The sequence below is a fragment of the Pelophylax lessonae genome, assembly GCF_965119305.1.
Source record: "Pelophylax lessonae genome assembly, chromosome: 3".
NCBI lineage: Eukaryota > Metazoa > Chordata > Amphibia > Anura > Ranidae > Pelophylax > Pelophylax lessonae.
Window position 1 is genome coordinate 655,542,184 of NC_138770.1, and position 21,321 is coordinate 655,563,504.

Below are 21,321 nucleotides of genomic sequence, written 5' to 3' on the forward strand. Positions count from 1 at the left end.
GCTGTAGAGCACAAGCAGGGACCTGCTATGGGGAGTGGAACTGGCAACGTCTCAAAACCTCACTCGTGCCACTGACAGAAGATCGAAAACAAATAGAGGGGGTGGTCCGCAATGAGTTTCCGAGGCCCCACCTTCTTCATTAGGCAAGCTTGGCTGATGGAGGCAGTCTCCTGTCAGTGGCACAAGTGAGAGCTCGAGACGCCACTGGTTCCACTTCCTGCGGCGGGTCCCTGCTGTGCTCTACAGCTATCCACCATTCTATTTCTTTGTATGCCTATGAGGGATCCCAGACCCTTAATGAGGAGCTGCCAGTGATCGTACCCAGCCATGCATAGCACACTGTGTGTAGGAAGAGAAGAAAATCTAAACTGACTTAACTGTTCCCAAAAGCTCATGCAGACTAGCCCTAGTATGTATCCTATTTGTCTACCTCTGCTTCGTTAGAAATGTAGATTTGAAGATTATTCTTGCAATGAGGCCCCTCTGCACTTCAAGGGTTAAATGTTTGTGAAATGTGAAGTATGGCCAAAGCTTTTTTCTCTTTCGCTCATTGACGGACACAGCTCCAGAATCTTCTTGACCATTGGGTTATGCTGCCCCTACAGAAGTTGTACACTAGGTAGGAAAAGGCTTTACCATTCCTATGGGACAGTCCCAGGGAGTATACTCCCACTTCCTGCTATAGGCATTCGGTTTTTTCTGCCTAGTCAGGAGTAAGGACCTAGATCCTTGCTAGGATCTCTGGTCCTAGCATTTTTGTCTTTTTTATTAAACTGATTTTTTTCCTCTCGTTATTTTCTGTTCCTGTGAGAACTACAATCAATTGCTGGACTGGGTGACAGACTGGATATTCTAGATCCTTATGGTCTCCCCAGTCCGGCCAGCGAGCGCGACCCTACCCTCCACTGGACGGGGGCTAGCTGGCAAATTAAACGTCTCGCAAGGACGCATAGACCTGGTCACGACCTGAGTCGCAGCGTGCCTCTGGCCTGAAGCACCCACATTCTGATGGTGTTGTGGTCTTCCTGGAGTGATGCCCACCTGGTTTCCTTGGTGTGGTAAGTAGTGTCCCCCCCTCCCATTGGTGGCCTTTTGGGGTGGACGTGGTCCCCTCCCAGGGACGGTCGGACCCCCGGTTTTCCTTTCCTTCCCACATAGCATGTCCCCCCTCAGTTATCAGGGTCACCCTGTGGACCACCCCCCATTTACCCATCTCCCTCCGCCCCCCCCCAGGGGTGGCCATACCTGTTATGTCTGTGTGGGTGTGTTGAGCAGGCGATAGGGGCATGCTCACGGCTGCTAAAAAAAGTTTTTGGGGGTAGATAATCCTGGTGGGTCTCATGCAAGGGCCCCTCCTTACTGCCCTTTCATTTCTTGGGGTTCTTTGGGGGTCCCGGGAGATGTGTGAGCGCCGCTTTTAACTGCCATTTTGTCGTAGATGGCTGCTGCAGTTTCCCAATAATATAAAGCAGCGGCCATGTTTTTGAAGCCTATGGAGCGGTGATTCGGTGGTGGGCCTCTAGTGTTACTTCCTAGATTTTCTCATTCTCTCTAATCGCCGCGCAGCGTACAGTCTGGCGTTTTTTGCTCTATCCTGAGTCGGTGGTGGGGAGTCCCTTTGGGCGCAAAATGCCTCCCTTTTACTGCTATAGCAGCCAATTTTTACTGGTCCCCGGGTTAATCCATGGAGTCCCTGGAGTATGTCTCACCACCTGACCCCCTCTCAGAGGCTGCGGGGCCCTCTGGGTCCCAGTCCGCTTTGTCTGCTCTGACGTCCGTCCTAGAGTCACTGGTGTCCAGGGTAGATATGGTCCTGCAACAGAGGACGGGCAAAAAGCACCCCCCGCCTTCACCTGCATCCTCTGTCTCCTCAGATTGTGAGGTGGATCTTGCTGCAGCGGATGCGAGTCCCCCTACTGGGTCTGTCCATGCACCCTGAGTGCTCTGATAGTGAGGATGATTCCTCTTCCACTATGGCTGAACATGAAAAGGCGCTACTGGATGCACTGATTGTATCGTTGCGGGAAACTTTATAACTGCTGCGTCTGAGACGCCGGTACATTTCGGTATGCGCAGATCCTCGAAAGCGGCAAAGGTTTTCCCCAGACCTGCAGACAAAACTTCTTCCGCATGAAGGGGCGCCCTTACCTGTATTTGGGGTCGGGGGACGTCTTTGCTGCTTTCTGGATCAGTGGACCTCCCTGATCCAGGACAAGTGGGTCCACAAAGTAATTTAATCCAGCTACAAGATCACATTTCGATCATATCCTCCGGAAAAGTTCTTCCCTTCCAACCTGCACTTAGCCCCAGATCGCTTAAAGGATCTCTATGGGCGGTGCAAGATTTGTTACTTCAAGGGGTGATTGTTCTGGCTCCAAAGTCTAAACATTTTCAGGGATTTTACTCAAACCTGTTTACAGCTCCCAGGAAGGAGGGCAAGGTGCGCCCAATACTAGCCCTTAAAGCGCTAAACTGCTTTGTGCGGGTATAGAAGGTTCTGCATGGAGTCCATGCGCACGATGGTGGAGTCCCTACATCAGGGGGATTTCCTCACCTCCATCGACATCAAGGATGCCTTCCTTCACATCCCAATATGTGTTGCCCATCAGCATTTCCTTTGCTTTGCTGTGTGCGAGGAGCATTATCAATTTGTGGCGTTACCCTTTGGTCTCGCTTATACTCCTCGGGCCTTCACGAAATTGTTGGCCCCTGTTCTAGCATTACTGCGTCAGCGGGGGATCGCGGTACTGGGGTACCTGGATGATCTGCTTTTATGAGCAGAGTCTTCGTCCGCTTTGTTGGACAACTTGGAGATTACTCTGCAAACGCTGAGGAAGTTTGATTGGTTTCTGAATCTTCAGAAATCTGCTCTGGTTCCATCCACAAGCCTAGTCTATCTAGGTCTGACTCTGGGCTCGTCCTCAGCCAGAGTGTTTCTTCCTCGGGAGAAACTTCAAAAGTTGCAGAAGGCAATTCGGCTTTTGCTGACCAGCAGACGGTCATCTCTTCGGACTTGCATGCACCTGTCCGGGTGGGGAGGCGTCCTTGGAACAGATTGTGGTCAGGGTTTCTGGTCTTTGGAAGAGTCCAGACTACTGATCAAAGGCGCTCCGAGCGATCAGACTTTGTCTGGATCATTGGACAAGTCGTCTCCAGGGGTGTCTGGTGTGGATTAAATTAGACAATGCCACGGCCCTGGCCTATGTCAATCACCATGGGGGCACAAGAAGTGTCCTGGCGGCTCGGGAAGTAGCCGGCATTCTAAGGTGGGCCGAAAGATTTGTTCAGCCCTCTCTGCTGTACACATTCCATGGGTGGAAAATTGTTAAGTGGACTATCTCAGTCGACAGGCGTTAGACCAGGGAGAATGGTCTCTTCATCCGAAGTGGTTTCATTAGTTGTGTCTCCGGTGGGGTACTCCAGAGGTAGATCTGTCGGCCTCTCGCCTCAACAAGAAGGTTCAGAGGTTTGTGGCACGGTCTCAGGATCCTCTAGCCGTCATCGCTACAGACTCTTTAGTGGCTCCTTGGAGTCAGTATCGTCTGATTTATGCCTTTCCTCCTCTCCAGCTTCTGCCGAGACTACTACGCAGTATCGAGACAGAAGGGATTCCAGTCATCCTAGTAGCAGACTGGCCACGCTGGTCTTGGTTCATCGATCTGGTACGGCTGGTCGCCGATGCTTCTTGGAGACTCCCTCTCAGGGAAGATCTGCTGTCCAAGGGACATTCTTCCATCCTGCTTTACAGTCGCTGGCTTTGACGGCTTGGCTGTTGAAAGCCAGGTGCTGAAGGACAGAGGGTTGTCTGACTCGGTGATTCCTACGCTGTTAAAAGTTAGAAAATCTACTTCTAGAAAGATTTACCATCCTATGTGGAAGACGTACACTTCGTGGTGTGAATCCCTCCGGGTTCACCCTCGTTCTATTTCAGTGGCTCGAATCTTGGCTTTCCTCCAACGAGGGGTTGTACAGCGCCTGGCCTTGAGTACCATCAAGAGCCAGGTCTCAGCCTTGGTGGTTTTCTTTCAATGCCAGTTTGCCATACACTCCTTGGCGCATACTTTTCTGCAGGGCGTGGGACACTTGGTTCCTCCAGTGCGGTCTCCATGGCCGCCGTGGGACCTCAATTTGGTGTTGTCCGTTCTCCAGAAGCCTCCCTTTGAAAATATTCAGGAGATTCTCCTGCTTGTTATCTCAGAAGGTGGCCTTCTTGGTAGCCATTACTTCGGTGTGCAGGGTGTCTGAACTGGCGGCATTGTCTTGTTGTTTACCTTACCTGGTGGTTTGCAGGGATAAGGTGGTTCTGCATCCATGTCCGTCGCTCCTTCTGAAGGTCGTCTCTGACTTTCATCTGAATGAAGACATTGTGTTGCCCTCCCTGTGTCCCAAGCCTAAGCATCCTAAGGAAGTTGCCTTGCACTCCCTGGATGTGGTTCGGACAATAAGGGTGTATCTGGCAGCTAATGGAGTCTTTTTAGGAAATCAGACTCACTATTTGTCCTCAGGGATGGACCTAGCAAGGGACTGGCTGATTCTGCTGCGATCATTTCCAGATGGATCAGACAGACTGGTTCAGGTTTATTCTATTAAGGGTCAGGCTCCTCCTTTCCCTGTCAAGGTGCACTTGGGCGCTTAGTGGCTCCTGGGCCTTCGGTCATCAGGTGTCAGTGATGCAGGTTTGCAGGCTGCTACCTGGTCGTCTGTACACACATTCACAAAGTTTTATAAAGTTGAGGTGTTGGCATCGGCGGATGCTTCTTTTGGCCGCAAAGTTTTGCAGGCTGCTGCTTAGAGGACTTGTCCTCTTTTTAAAGAGTGTTTTTTCAGGTGAGCTCCAGTTGTTGACAGTTGAGCTCCAAGTTACCTGTTGGCTATGTTTAGCCTTGCAGAAGTTTGTTTTTTCTGCTGTTCCCACCCTCATGTTTAACACTGCTATGGTCAAGAAAATGAAGAGCTGTGTCCCGTCAATGAACAAAAGAGAAAATGGGATTTTAGTCTTACCGTAAAATCCATTTCTCTGATGTTCATTGACTGACACAGCACCCGTCCCTCTATGGAGTTGGGTTTTTTCTTCTGACGCTGCTTGTTACAAAACTAAATACCTATAGTAGGAAGTGGGAGTATACCCCCAAGGACTGCCCCATAGGCGTGTTCAAGCTTTTTCTCTGCCTAGTGTCCTACTCCTGTAGGGGGCAGTAAAACCATACGGCCAAGTATGAAAATCTGTGTCTGTCAATGATCATCAGAGAAATGGATTTTACGGTAAAACACAAATCCCATTTTTTCCAGTCATGCCCCTTCGACAGAGGCCGGCCCAGCTACAGTGCAGTTTCTATTGAACCGGCCGGTGCTGTTTGAGATTCTGCCCGTTGTGTACTAGGCTTTAGAGAGCCAAGGTTTGAGTGAGAATTGCACTCTTGCTACAGTTTTGTTTTCTCAAGTTTTGATAATTCAGCTTGAGTTCCATTTTGTCCAAAGAACATTAGGAACAGAATCCTTACACCTCATTAATTACTATAAGCAATAGCATAGGCTTTACTCCAATTAAATTTCTGCCGGTTGTATCAGTCAGCATTTTTTTTTTTTTTTTTTTCGATACAGCACTGGCTTTAATAAGGGATATTTTTTACAAATACATTTTATTTAAAATAAATTGGTGTATACATAACACTGTCCTAATGAGATTGCCATGCCAATTGCCTTGCTGTTAAGTATCTCAGTGGCTTCAGTTTAGAAAAGTTATACAATTCTTGAATGTCGGCAAAAGTATAAAGTCTTTGGGCCCTTTCATACGGGGCGGACTCTATTTTGATCAGCAGGGGGATCTGTTGTCCTCTGATCCCCTGCTGCTCAGAGTAGAGCAGGTTGAGGACATGTCTGATGTTAATGAGTAAGCGACCTACAGCGTCGTGAAACGCGTCAACCCGACATGTCTGTTTGTACACTGTCTGTCTACTTTACCTATGAGGAATAAATAAACCTTTTGATTTCATCATAATACCCTGAGTGCAGTCTCAAACTTGGATTTCTTCTACTCTTGGATGACGGATCTGACCTGCACCGGGTTTGGAACATACACCTGAGCGGCTTCCCCTCATTGTTTCGAGGACAGGTCTGGGTCCGCTCAGTTTCTGCTCTATGGGTGGCTTGGTGTAAACCGATTCTGCTGTCCATTTACATCCGACTTCCCTCCTATTCAATCCGCCTAGATGGAGGAGGACGGATCGGATCCCCTTCCATTTATTTTTTTGCTAATTGTATTGGAGGTAGGCAAATGTAAACGGACACCAGTCCATTTACATCTGCCAGGTTAATAGAGGTGAATGGACCATCCGATCAAGTCCGCCTGAAAAACTGATAGGGACACCTGATCGGACCCTTTGTGGGAAAGGAACTGTTATCTTTACTTTTGCTCTGGGTTAGTGACTAAAAGTATTGAAGTGAGAGGAACGACATTACAACCAGACAGTGTTCTATGATATTATATACCAGTTAGCAATGGCAGGCTTCTGTTTCCTTTACTTTGATTGGCAGGTGTGTCTGTTCTGTGTGAATAATATACACACACTTATTATGCATATCATGTAATAAATACTTTTGATATTTTCAGGTATCCCAATGTGAATATACATAATTTTACAACCAGCTGGAGGGACGGCATGGCCTTCAATGCACTCATTCATAAACACAGGTGAGAGCTAAATGATCAAACTTAAAATACTGACTTGCTGCTATTTTTGGTATTTGGTGGACTGAAGACTGAAAATAAAATTATTGGGGTTTCTATGAATTATATTACAGTAAACCCCCCTCCATTGCGGGGTTCCGGACCCAGCCGCGAAAAGTGAAAATCCGCGAAATAGAAAAACCCTATTAAAATGCATTGTAGGCATGTTTTTTTTACTGTCCCTGTACGTGTAAAAGCATTTTAAGGTCTTTAAACACACTTTTAAAACAATAGAAACTCATTTAAACACATCAAAGATACTGAGAGACATAGCAAGAGCTATGGAAAACACAAACATATTTCATTCTTAATGATTTATTTAGTAAAATAACATTACAAAAAAAAACGCAATATACCGGGACCGCAAAAACTGAACCGCGATGGAGCGGGGGTTTACTGTATATGGTCATGTTTCAGTTCAGGGTTTCATCAGTAGGTGGTGTTAGAGCGAAAATCTGAAGTTTATTACATTTATTGCCAGCATTGGTACTCATTGATTTGTAATGCATGATATAGAAATTCTTATCTGTCTTGACCCAGGGGAGCTTACAGTCGAATGTACTTAAAAGCATAGAACACGCACATTATTTTGAGATAATTTGGACCAAAATTGGTTTTGGATTAATAGCTTTGAATTCATGCAAAACACAAGGCACAATCCTGCCTTTACTACATGGATCTCCAAGTTAGTTTAGTTGCTAACCTATCTATACTACACCAAGCAGAGTTATAGTGATGGTACTAGGTCTGCCCATTGAATTGGTGGCCCATCAAGATGTGATTGTATGCAGATCACAGGTACATTAGGGTCCTGGCGGTGTCGAGCTGGGGGTTCTGTCTACTGGAACCAGACCAAATAGGAAATCCCCATAATGAATTCCTCCAGTCAATATATCTGTAGGCAGCCGAGATTCTGTCAGGGTTAAAGGCCTTTAGAGACAGACGTTCATTATGTGTCAGGAAATATCCCTTATCCCCCTATTAAGCATGCTATTCATTGCTGTTATTTATCTGTGCTGCTACGTCATTTGCCACCATGAACTTTATAATTTAAACCACTTGTTGAGGGTCCAAGAAAAGCAGACTTGGAATTAGTGGCTGATGTTCAGTCTCTAAAGAAATCATTGAGTCTGGCGTGATAAATGTTTACATTCTTTCCTTGTGAGAATATTCTTCTTCTTGTGGAAGTTTTATGCAGCATATTATATAATACTTTCACTGGGGGTTTTATAGAGTAGACTCCTACCTACTTATTTTTTTATATTTGAGGCTTTTTTTTTTTCTTTGACATAAAATGTTTATTGCTGTCACTATTACCTGCTGGTGGATCACCTGCTGTAGGTGAATGCATTATAGGAATCATCACAAACCCTGTGCTGTATTAATAAGCGATCGTTTATTCTGCTAAATGATGAAGGCAGGGGAAGTGTATTTGAATGTGACAGAACCCCAAACAAAGAAAGTAGTACCGCTCGAATGCCCCATAACAAATGCTAATTTCTTTCCTTTAACCATGGGTTTAAAATCCCTCCCACAGCACTACAGGCATACCCCGTTTAAGTACACTCACTTTACGTACACTCGCGAGTACGGACACCACTTGGTCAGCTTGGAATGGTACTACTCCCTGTTTTTAACATTGGCGTCTATGGGAAATCTTGGACAGCTTGACATGGCACTGCTCCCAAACCATAAGTGACAGGGATACCAAACTTAGGGAGCACCGAGAGGGGACCCAGGACTTCAACATATCCTATTTGTGGCCGGCCAGCTTGCCTAGGTAATCTACCATGTCATAGTCCTGCATCCCCTTAACATGCTCCCCAAGCTTGGTGTCCTTGTCACTTATGGTTTGGGAGCAGTGCCATGTCAAGCTGACCAAGATTTCCTATGGAGCTGGTGTATTTACATGCATTGAGAAATGGAAAAAGGTATTGCTTCACTTTAAGTACATTTTCGTTTTACCTACATGCTCTGGTCCCATTGTGTACTTAAAAGTGGGGTATGCCTGTATTGTGTTCTGCCTTCCTCACAGGCAAGATACAATGATCAATGCTGGCTGCTATAGCTGCCAGCAGGGATCTGGTGAAAAAAAAAACACGGGCTGGTTGTAATAATGTTGATCGCTGGATCCGCTTCAGTACATCAAGCCTGCCCCATAGACTGATCAAAATTCAGCCGGTTCCTGCTGAACTGGATGAATTTTGATCAGTTTGTGGCTGGCTTATCAGTCGGATCAGCAATGTGAATAGACTGGTGCAGGGCAGACCAGATCGGTTTGCCAGGCTCTAGTAGACTTCAACAAAATGGTTGCCTCCTGCACACTGACTCCCTGTTGCATGAATGTGAATAAGCTGATTAAAAGATTGTTTCAGTTCCTGCTCTCAATCTGTAGAGACCTCCTCAGATGCGTTTCACCCTTTTTCGGGGCTTAATTTACCATTAGAAAAAGAAAAGAGTGAAACGCGTCTCAGGAGTTCTCTACAGGTGGAGAGCAGGAGATAAAGTCCTCTTTTAGTGGCGGTTCACATTTCTGCGATGCGGGAAGGCTGCGAATATACAGCGTGTTCCCGCATCGCATCCGCACCCCTGGCAGTTCACACTGCCATATGCTATACGCTGGGGGTGTCAATTAAAAGTTAATGACATCCCCAGATCAGGTCGCATATCGCAGTGCGATCTGAAAGTTCGCACAGAATCGGATCGCACTAGTGTGAACCACCAAAGGGTCCTGTGCGTGTTTCAGTGCGATTGCGGTGCGAATTCAGCCATACAAACTGTATGGCTGAATGCATGTAATTTTAGGAGCACTGCACTCTGAATTACATGCGATCTCTGTGATCGCACAAATCTGAACTTACTCAGCTTATTTACATTCATGCAAGAGGGAGTAGGTGTCTGTGTGTGTAGACGGGCGCCATTTTGTTGAGGACTACAGACCTGATTTAAACTCATTAAGGAACAGGGAGAGCCATGCTGAGTCTGTGCTACCTCCACCATCACATCATCCTGATTGATATGTCAAAGAGCCTACCTTTTCTTGCTCTTGGTTAAGTCCTGCCTATCTATGACCCACTAAAGAGGAAGAGTGGCCGCACTTAACTGTAATTTAAAGATACATATGCTTTCCCAGCTGGCCTTATTGACTTCTCCAACTGGACCTCATGCTACGATGACCAAAACGTTGCTTTATTTCTTTCTCTCTGCTAAGTACTTGTTGATCTCTAGTGTGAAACCCACCTGAACTATCCCTTTAGGAAGTGGTTATTGAACAAAGCCAATCATAAGTGGCCAAGGCATTCATAGCCCCCCACATCCGCATGTAGTATACAAGGGACATGTATACTTGTGATTTTGGTGTGGGGAATACCTTGGCCACTTATGATTGGCTTTGTGCAATAACCGCTTCCTGGTGGGATAGCGCAGGTGGGTTTAGACTAGGATCCGAACACTACTGAGCTCATCCATAATCTCCAAGTATAGGAGGCCCCGTGATTTTCCCTAACTTACAGACTAGGTTGCTGCGGTGGGTTCTTTAATGAGGATGGAAAATTAGATGGCGTATCTGCACAATACGCAGGACCAGTATAATGCAATGTAGATCCTCTGTGTTCCTTTTATGGACACTCCAGCATTTAAGACTTGCATTTTTCAGCCTACAATAGGCCCCTGTCGCTTTCTAACCAATTGCCTACTATATCCCAACCGACTATATCCTCACTTTGATTTAATCATTAGTATAAAGTTGATGTTTCGTTATGGCTTTTTTGCATAGATACATTGGTCCTGCTTGGACCCATGCAAGTATGTATGTGCCAATGCCTGGCTGATCCTGTAGTAGGCACTGCTACTACAATGATCACCGCTAGATTCCTAGTTTTGTGCAGAGCGGCTTCCTGACTGCTTATTGAACACAGGGAGTCGCTCACTTGGCATTGGTTTCATTCCGAGAACACTTCACATTTTCTCAATGAATGCAAAGGGGGAGATTTGATACAACTGGAACATGCAAAATCTGGTGCAGCTCTGCATAGAAACCAATCAGCTTTCAGGTTTTATTGTTAAAGCTTTTTAGGTGTTACTAAACCCAGGAGCCTGCAGTCACTATATCTGGTCTCACAAAGTACACAGAACATGGAAATGCAATTATTTTAGTAAATATAAACTGCTAAATACCTTTTCTCATCAGCAGTATATAGCAGTCTTGTGGCTTCTATCAGTGTCTGGCTGAGCACTGGCTAAAGCTTGCAGGAGGAGTTTTCATTCTCCTCTGACTGTCCTATGAGGCTGCATGACTCCTGACATTATCTGTCTGGACAGTGTTGATTGGCCCTGTGCTGATCAAATGCACCCTCCCAAAAAAAAAACTCTCTAGCAATACACACCAAACTGAGCATGTGCAGAGTACCTCCTAGGACTCTGTTCTATCAGCAGATGGATTAGGGACAGTAAAGGAAGGGGATGATCAGAGAAGACAGGATCAAACAGCCTTTTTACATAATGCGCAGGATTAACCCACAGTGAGTATAACCAGCATGTTTTACTGCATATACAGACCGATTTTAGTGTTGTGGGCTTAGTAATGCTTTGATTGAACAAGCTGAAGTTAGAAGCTGATCGGCTACCATGCATAGCTTCACCAGATTCTGAGTGCTCCAGTTTTAGTAAATCTCCCCCAAAGTGTTCTCTGGTCGAAATGGAGAGGTAGGGCGGTGACCTCACGATCTCCACCCCATCTAATCAGAGAATGCTTTGCATTCATAGAGAAAATGCAGAGTGCTCTCTGAATGGCACCCATGCTTACCCATGTGCTCACTAAGCATTAGGACAGCCGCTCAGCACAGGACCCAGAAGCTAGTGGCGATCACTGTAGTAGAAGTGCCGATTTACAGTGATTTCCAGTATTCATGGAATCGGCAAGGTACGGCACATACATACTTATATTGGTCCAAGCTGGACCAATGTAATTAGGCAAAAAAAGCCATACCTAAACTCCAGCTTTAACCACTTGCCGACTGTTCACAGTATATTTACTGCGGCAGTCAGCCCCTCACAGGCAGAGCGACGTAGGTCTACGTCGCTGGCCTGTGAGGGTCTCGGGAGCGAGCGCGCGCGCCGCCGCGCGTGTGACCGGTGGACCCGATCGTCCGCCGGTCACTCGCGATTGTCTGGAGAGGGAGAAAGGCAGGCGGCTAATGTAAACAAGCCGCCTGTCATTCTCCCCTGTGTAGAAACAGTGATCATACGGTTCTACTATGTAGAACCGTTGATCACTGTTCCTACACCTCAAGCCACAGCCAATCACAGTTAGAATCACGCCCCTAGGGACACACATAACAAAAGTTAACCCCTTCACTGCCAGTGTAATTTTACAGTAACAGTGCATATTTATAGCACTGATTACTGCAGTAATGTCACTGGTAACCCAAAAAGTGTCAAAAATATCAGTCAAGGGTCCGATCTGTCCGTCGCAATGTCGCGGTACCGCCAAAAAAATCGCAGATTGCCGCCATTACGCGTTAAAGAAAAAGCAACAAAAATGTTTCCCTTTGTTAGTAAACTCGATAACTTTTGCGCAAACCAATCAAAATACGTTTTTGCGATTTTTTTTTTTTTTACCAAACATATGTAGCATAAAACAAATTTCATATAAAAAAATGTGAAAAATATTGTTATTTTTGCAAAATTGACGCTATTTTTTTGTTTATAGCGCATGATCAAAAAGTCGCACAGGTGATCAAATACCACCAAAAGAAAGCTCTGTTTGTGGGAAAAAAAGGACACCAAATTCGTTTAGGTACAGCGTCGCACGACCGCGCTATTGTCCGTTAAAGTCACGCAGTGCCGAATCGCAAAATAGGCCCTTGTCAGGAAGGGGGTAAAATCTTTCGGGACTTAAGTGGTTAATACAAGTGCCACCATGGGACCTGTACAGTACCCCTGTGCTACGCACACTCCTCTCCCCTGCTTTATCCTTTTTTCCCCACTATCTTTTCCTTCCTCACTGCTTGGGCTCACTTGCCCTCTTTTTTTCTCTCTGTTCTGACAGTACTGGGGCTGTTGGTGGAACCTCTGCTTAGATGTCACTTCCATGTTTCTGGTCAGTGATGTCTACATTTTTTGCTGCCTCTGTCTCATTTGCTATAAAACAAGAAAATCTTATACTTAAAGTACAATTGCACTTGTGATTATCTCATAGCTAGAAGTCTTAAATCCATTGGATGGGCAGATTTTCTTGGAGTAGTATGTGATCAGTTAATACAAACAGCATTTATTATTCTTTAATCTCAACGTTTTGTTCCTCCCACAGGCCCGACTTGATTGATTTTGATAAGCTGAAGAAGTCAAACGCACACTACAATCTGCAAAATGCCTTCAACCTTGCAGAGCAGCACTTAGGCCTCACTAAACTCCTTGACCCAGAAGGTTAGCCTACGATCCAGTTGTTTTCTATATGTTTTTCTATAGATTTCTTTAAAGAGAAAATGTTCTAAGTTGAGTACTTCTATGGGATTACTATAAAAGTGAACATGTGCTTTGTCCATAGTATCCAAGGTGACAGGCTCACTTTATAGCCAGCACAGTAAGCATCCTGTTCTTCTCTTTCTTGCTGTCTCATATTGCTGAGATCCACTACCAGAGCTCCCCGAAAATCCTGTGCAAGCAGGTTATGCATGCTTCCCCCTGCCCAGACATAGCAGCACCAAGGCCTGGAGATTGGTCAATGGTGCAGTAGGTAGGAAGGGACTCCATCCATTTTTTTTCCATTTAATATTTAAAGCCAAACTTCAGGCAGACCTTAAAGACTCAGCTCTGCGTTTATTAAAGCTTAATACATTTTATTTTTTCAGTGCAAGCACCTGAATTTAATGGTATCAGCCTCTTGTCTCCCCTGTACACCAGAGCTCAGGCAAGAGGAGGGCGAAGCAACACAAGTTGCCAGTTAATAGAATATCGACTGACCGCACAATACAGCATATGATGCAAAATATTTTATTGGGCTAAAATTGGGTACATACAGGCAGTAGGAAGTCTCTACATGTTTTACCACTGGCTATATATTTCAGGCAAGTGTGACCCAACCTGGCATTTTAAAAGGTGCCGGTCACTTGTGCAAGGGCACGCTGATAAGGGGGAGAGAGCATAGTGATAGAAATGAGCTCATTCGTTTGCCACTACTTCTTTCACTATCCAGTCACAGGTTGGGATTTGGGCTTCGGAAGGAGATCTGTAAGTGTAACTGATGTGAAGCAGAGGAAAATCCGTTCTCCTGCCCTACCAGACAGGACTGTGCTGTTTGTAAAGCTGTTTAAGACTGAATGGACGGAAATACAATTCTTTTAGCAAGTAAAATAGGTGTCCTATATTTATTTAATTGATGTATTTAGAGGTTTGCTTAAGGCTCAGCTTTAAGGCCCCTTTCACATTGATGGACTGATCGGGTCCGACTGTCAGACTATCAGGCAGGCCCAATCGGACCATCCATAGCGCTCTATGGAGTAGCGGATGTCCGCAGACACCCGCTGGCATCTGATCAGCTAAAAACAGACGGATGGGGAAGAGTTCCCCATCCGTACACCGGATCGAATGTCAGTCAGATAGAGATGGGACAATCAGTCCGTGTCCATCTGACCTCCCCATAGAGGAGAGCGGGCTGTGTCCGTATCCACTCTACATAGCAGGGCGGATATGGACCTGTCATCCGCTTGCTCAAAAAATATGCACATTAAAACACACAATGTTTGTGTTTTATATTTGTTTTTGCAGCCATCTTAGTTTTTATAGATGTAGGCTATACTCTTACTGTTTACTCTAGTAGGGTCTCACTTCTCTGGCAGAGCCTAGAGTTGGCCATACACTGATTGAAATTCAGCCGGCCTTGTTTAGATACTTGCGTGAGCTCAAATACTTGACAGAAATAGATTGTTTAATCAACTTCTGTCGAAGGGCATGTTGGGAAATTTTCTATTGATTTGTTTGGCTGCAGCCGATGATCAGTGTATTCTGATGGTGGCGGGTGGCACTGTCCGAATACAATGTCTCGGCTGGGGGAGGGGGTATTCCTCCATCCTGCAAATTCAAAGCCAAATGTGCTCGCAATGAATAAGGCCTATGGGGCTGAAATGTGTCAGCCTACCCATTTCTCCACCTCACCCCATTTGGAGGAGGCCTTCAATTCATCCTTACTAATGCAAGGCTGCTTTTGAATGGCGAAGTCCCTGCACCGCTGCCAGAGCAGAGCACTTGTATACTGTATGTAGCTGATGTCACAGATTATACAGCGCTTCAGCAGGCACACGTATTAGTTAAGGAAATAGTTCAACTGGACAAGCTCAGCCCAAATAAATTATTTAAAGTTAAATTAAATCTGGAGTTCGGCTTTAAAGTATAACTAAAGGCAAAACTTTTTTTTTTATTTTGGATAGAGTGTAGATGGATTAAAACACCTATTAGGTTTTTATTGCTACCTCTGCCCCCGTTAGGGAGATTCGCCCTCTCTATTTGTTCTGTTTACTTAGATCATCGAAAGTGAAAGTAAAAGAAAACCCTAGTTTTGGTTTGTCCCCAGAAAAGTAATAGAGGGGAAATCTTTCAATGGAGACATTCGTTCTGGGAACCTGGGGGTCCCCAGGGAATTTCCTTATTGCAGCGATTTTGATCTCCCTTCCTATTTTGGCTATGGGACAGGAAGTGACGGTAAATCTCCCCAATGGGACAAAGATAAATGTACAGGGGATTATAAGCCTCCATTACTCTATCCAAAAAGGGAAAAAAAAATAAGTTTTGCTTATTGTTCTATTTTAAGGCAGCCATAAATGACTGGCCCTGCCCATATAGATATCCTCATGCACCACAAATGCCCAGTGGATCCATAAACATTAACTTCCACCAAATATTGTTTTGGCATTACATTTCTGACGTAACTCTTTCTTTTATTTTCTATTTAGACATCAGCGTGGACCATCCAGATGAAAAGTCCATCATTACTTATGTTGTCACATATTATCATTACTTCTCAAAGATGAAGGCACTGGCCGTGGAAGGAAAACGTATTGGAAAAGTATGTAGGAAGCATTAACAGTGTAAACTTTGACTACCTAGGCTCACTTCAAGATTTAATTTGAGTCAGTGTTACCCATTCCTAAAATTTGGGTGGCCATACATACTATTTTCTTGTATTTCCTTTAGATTTACCAAAACCATGTAATATGGGGTCAAACCTAAACATTTTCAATTTTTATATAATCAGGCAGGCCCTTGCGTTACATAGTTAAAGGTAAATCTAAAGGAAATTGAATAAGAAAATTGTATAATGTATGGCCAGCTTTAGTCTTATTGTAATTAAAGGGATATTTCAGATATCCAAAATACATATTTTGGTTGTGGATAGATGCTGATGTGCTGAAAAACATCCTTGGCTTTTTCTCCTCTGTCCTATTCATTTAAAGTGGGAGTTTTCAGTCGTACCCCTGCTACATCCTTTCTTGTTAAGACATTACTTATATTGAACTCTGGTGCAAGATCTCTGTAGTCCTTTGCATGATCTCTGTAGTCCCTTGCAGGATCTCTGTAGTCCCTTGCAGGATCTCTGTAGTCCCTTGCAGGATCTCTGTAGTCCCTTGCATGATCTCTGTAGTCCCTTGCATGATCTCTGTAGTCCCTTGCATGATCTCTGTAGTCCCTTGCATGATCTCTGTAGTCCCTTGCAGGATCTCTGTAGTCCCTTGCAGGATCTCTGTAGTCCCTTGCAGGATCTCTGTAGTCCTTTGCAGGATCTCTGTAGTCCTTTGCAGGATCTCTGTAGTCCTTTGCAGGATCTCTGTAGTCCTTTGCAGGATCTCTGTAGTCCTTTGCAGGATCTCTGTAGTCCTTTGCAGGATCTCTGTAGTCCTTTGCAGGATCTCTGTAGTCCTTTGCAGGATCTCTGTAGTCCTTTGCAGGATCTCTGTAGTCCTTTGCAGGATCTCTGTAGTCCTTTGCAGGATCTCTGTAGTCCTTTGCAGGATCTCTGTAGTCCCTTGCAGGATCTCTGTAGTCCCTTGCAGGATCTCTGTAGTCCCTTGCAGGATCTCTGTAGTCCTTTGCAGGATCTCTGTAGTCCCTTGCAGGATCTCTGTAGTCCCTTGCATGATCTCTGTAGTCCCTTGCATGATCTCTGTAGTCCCTTGCAGGATCTCTGTAGTCCCTTGCAGGATCTCTGTAGTCCCTTGCAGGATCTCTGTAGTCCCTTGCAGGATCTCTGTAGTCCTTTGCAGGATCTCTGTAGTCCTTTGCAGGATCTCTGTAGTCCTTTGCAGGATCTCTGTAGTCCTTTGCAGGATCTCTGTAGTCCTTTGCAGGATCTCTGTAGTCCTTTGCAGGATCTCTGTAGTCCTTTGCAGGATCTCTGTAGTCCTTTGCAGGATCTCTGTAGTCCTTTGCAGGATCTCTGTAGTCCTTTGCAGGATCTCTGTAGTCCTTTGCAGGATCTCTGTAGTCCTTTGCAGGATCTCTGTAGTCATTTGCAGGATCTCTGTAGTCCTTGAGAAGTATACAACCACCTTGGGAAATTAAGCTCACCTTCAAATACCCAAACATGCATTTTGGATCGATTGACCCCCTTTTTTTATTTTTTGTTATTTTTTTATTTATTTTTTTTAGAATGGTGCTCTTCTACTTTTGCTTTAAAGTAAACTCCTCACTGTTTTTAGCCTGCAAGACCTCCTATGCATAGTGTTCCTTGGCACAGAGGGTCCGATTTCTTCAACCATAAGTCAATAGTCACTGAGACTTTGCTCAGTTCAATGTACTTTGAATTACATGCAGTTTGCGAGAAGCACCAGAGTTAAATAGTGGGGTTTTTTTCGCATTGCACCCAGGGATGCGAGTCTCAGAGTATCTGGTGACCTATGACATTATCAGTAAATGCAAATGAGTACCAGGCATAAAAAGTGTGGTACTCAATTTAAAGTGTAGCTCTCTGTCATGTTGATCCTTTGTGCTGAAAGTCCAACTTAAAGGTGAACTAGAAGAGCCTGCATAAACTTTTGAAAGCCGCCTTTGTAATTATATGGAAACAAGCTTTTCAGCCATCTAGAGCAGGGGTCTCCAAATGTTCTAAACATAGGGCCAGTTTACTGTCCTTCAGGTTTGGGGGGGCAGACTGTGGCCAGTGTGAGTAGAAAATGACCCAGTGTCAGTGGGAGTAAACAATGCCTCAGACTTGGTGGTCAGTGGGGGTAAACAGTGCCCAGTTATTGGTTTAATTGGAAGAAATAGTGGCCTATTGTTGCCATCACTGGGAGGAATGGTTCCCCATCATTGGTGTCTGTGGGAGGAATGGCGCCCCATTATTGGTGTCTGTGGTAGGAATGGTGCCTGGTCATTGGTGTCTGTGGTAGGAATGGTGCCTGATCATTGGTGTCTGTGGGAGCAATGGTGCCCCAATCATTGGTGTCTGTGGGAGGAATGGTGCCCCATCATTGGTGCCAGTGGGAGGAATAGTGCCCCATCATTGGTGCCTGTGGGAGGAATGGTGCCCCATTATCGGTGCCTGTGGGAGGAATGGTGCCCCCATCATTGGTGCCTGTGGGAGGAATGGTGCCCCCATCATTGGTGCCTGTGGGAGGAATGGTGCCCCCATCATTGGTGCCTGTGGGAGGAATGGTGCCCCCATCATTGGTGCCTGTGGGAGAAATGGTGCCCCCATCATTGGTGCCTGTGGGAGAAATGGTGCCCCCATCATTGGTGCCTGTGGGAGGAATGGTGCCCCCATCATTGGTGCCTGTGGGAGGAATGGTGCCCCATCATTGGAGCCTGTGGGAGGAATGATGCCCATCATTGGTGCCTGTGGGAGGAATGGTGCCCCATCTTTGGTGCCTGTGGGAGAAATGGTGCCCCATCTCTGGTGCCTGTGGGAGAAATGGTGCCCCATTTTTAGTGTCTGTGGGAAAAATGATGCCCCATTTTTAGTGTCTGTGGGAAAAATGATGCCCCATCATTGGTGTCTGTGAAAGGAATGGTGCCCCATTGTTAGTATTAGTGGAAGGGAAATGTGACCCATCATTGGTGTCAGTGGGAGTAATAGTGCCCCATTGTTGGTATCGGTGGGAAGAATAGTGCCCCAGCATTATTGTCAGTGGGAGGTTTAGTGCCCCATTGTTGGTGTCAATAGGAGGAATAGTGCCCCATTGTTGGTGTCACTGGGAGGAATGGTGCCCCAGCATTATTGTCAGTGGGAGGAATGGTGTCCCTCTGTTAGTATCAGTGGGGGGAATATTGCCCCATCACTGATGTCTGTGGGAGGAATATGGCCCCAAGGGCTGGGTAAAGGGAAGCTAAGGGCCACATCTGGCACATGGGGCCACAGTTTGGAGACCACTATTCTAGAGAATGCTTATGATCTCCTAAAGCAAATGGTAAGCTTCTGAGGCTAGTTGATCAACATTGAGTGGAGGCTTCCCATAATTCAGCATTTCTTTTAGTTACAAAGCTTATATATAAAAATGTTGACGCTGAATTCCAGGTATTGATAGTTTTGGTAGTTACATTGGTACAGCTTGGTAGGGTGGTGACATCACAAACTCCACCTTGTCCAAGTAGAACACACCTTGCTTATTTACTAAGAGAATGCAAATTGTTCTTTGGTGACCATGCCAAGCAAGTGAGCTCTTGCATTCACTGTGCAGCAAGCTGGATCTATGTAGGTATGCAAAAGAAAATCTGTACCTGGAATTAAGCTTTAAAATCAAGCAAAACATATGATGGTTTTTCCTGAGAGAAGATCCTAAAACCTAAAGATGGCAGTGGTGCGTTATGAACTGTGGCTAGTCTGCCTGGAGACCAGTCAGAGATATGGGTTACACTGTACATGGTGTCAAGGCTGACTGGGCTTTGCTTGTTTGCTCAGTTTAATTGGTTGTCAACCAAGAAAGTGGAAATTCTGAAAATAAAGTGTATGATGGCATGCCCCAGCTGAACCTATTCATTCACATGGAATTGGATGTCCGAATCATCTTGCAGGCTAATCATAAAGAGCTGGCTTTTGTTTTAGGTCTCTTTTACACATGTGAACTTAAAGCGCAGTTCCACCCCCCCCCCCCCCAAAAAAAATAAAATTAAGTCAGCAGCTACACATACTGTAGCTGCTGACTTTTAATATTAGGACACTTACCTGTCCTGGAGTCCAACAATGTCAGCACCGCAGCCGATATTTCCATCGGCTGTCGGGTGCTGCCATTGCCGGTCAGGGAACCCGGCCGTGAAGCTCCCTCCCCCCTGAAAGGTGCCAATTGTGGGACCAGAGGGGGGAGGAGACAGATAAGCAGAAGTTCCACTTTTAAGTGGAACTCCGCTTTAAGGGTCCACTCATGTGAATGCTGCGTTTTTCATACACAAGTGTTCCATGTATTTCTGTGCAGGCAGTCCCAATCTTGTCAGTCGGGACGCAGTGGCTGCGCGAACACAGCCGCTGCTCCCAATTTGGCATTCGTATGGATTCATGACAAACTGGACACCCGTGTTGTGACAATATGATATGTGGACTAATCTGCAAGCCAAGGCAATTTAACATTTCCCCTTTCTACCACAGGTTCTTACATGGATCCATGCTTTTATTAAGCCTAACCCTCATACGGGGGGAGGGGGGATGTTGAATTCCCCTGGTGTGCAGATTAGTCCATATATCTTTTAATTTGCCTTGTAAAATATACTGTAAGTGTCCAGTTTAGTAATAATCCAGAAGAATGAGGCTTGAAATACAAATGTATCCCCCCTGGATACATGCTTTACGGTATAACTGACAGCTTGGATTTGATTGAAATCAACTCGATTTAAATCATCATTTTTAAAGAGCAGCTGTCATCTCTGTCCCGCAGCGGCTCCTCCTCTGACCTGCTGTTGACTCAACGACAGTCCCATTTACTGTAATGGGATGGCTGGTGCTGCGATGATGTATCTGAAATGACAGGTGCTCTTTAAATGTAAGGACTTGTTCTTGCTGGTAGTTGGTCTGAAATTGTGTCAATGCAGTGCACGTCATCTCACCTTGCAGAGTTTGGATTCATTGATTGAGTTTACCAAAAATATAACTTTGTATTTGTAGGTTCTTGAGAATGCCATCGAAACTGAGAAAATGATTGAGAAGTATGAATCCCTGGCCTCTGACCTCCTGGAGTGGATTGAACAAACCATTATCATCCTGAACAATCGGAAATTTGCCAACTCACTGGTCGGTGTGCAGCAGCAGCTTCAAGCTTTCAACACCTACCGCACTGTGGAAAAACCACCAAAGTAAGAGGACATAGAGGACTTAAGATGAAGGGAGGGAGAGTGTAAATGTTATCTGCTGGACTTAAGTTGTCACCGTGTCACTGAAATGTGTAGTTAGTCATCAAAAGTATATAAAAAAAATCAATATATTTTTTTTTTTTTTTTATAGCTAGGACCTATATGTCTTTCGTGACATCACATCTGTGGTAAATACCCAGAAAATATATGGGTAGTGTTTTTCTGTCCTGTAGAAAGCAAGTGACCTTGATAGTACACCTGTCATTAAAGAATTATGCAGGCTGCCATTCCTACATTGTATACTTGTGGCAATGTGTCTTTGAAAT

At 45.2% G+C, this 21,321-nt stretch overlaps 1 protein-coding gene across 5 annotated transcripts in view; it reads left to right on the forward strand.

Moving 5' to 3' along the window:
* The window catches only part of SPTBN1 (spectrin beta, non-erythrocytic 1), a 344,310-nt gene that overhangs the window by 224,526 nt on the left and 98,463 nt on the right, over nt 1–21,321 (forward strand). For all 5 annotated transcript variants that reach the window (XM_082249276.1, XM_082249278.1, XM_082249279.1 and 2 more), the window contains 4 exons: nt 6,611–6,691; nt 13,038–13,153; nt 15,676–15,788; nt 20,811–20,998. In XM_082249276.1, the coding sequence (XP_082105402.1) occupies nt 6,611–6,691; nt 13,038–13,153; nt 15,676–15,788; nt 20,811–20,998 (498 nt within the window). The remainder of the gene's footprint in view (nt 1–6,610; nt 6,692–13,037; nt 13,154–15,675; nt 15,789–20,810; nt 20,999–21,321) is intronic.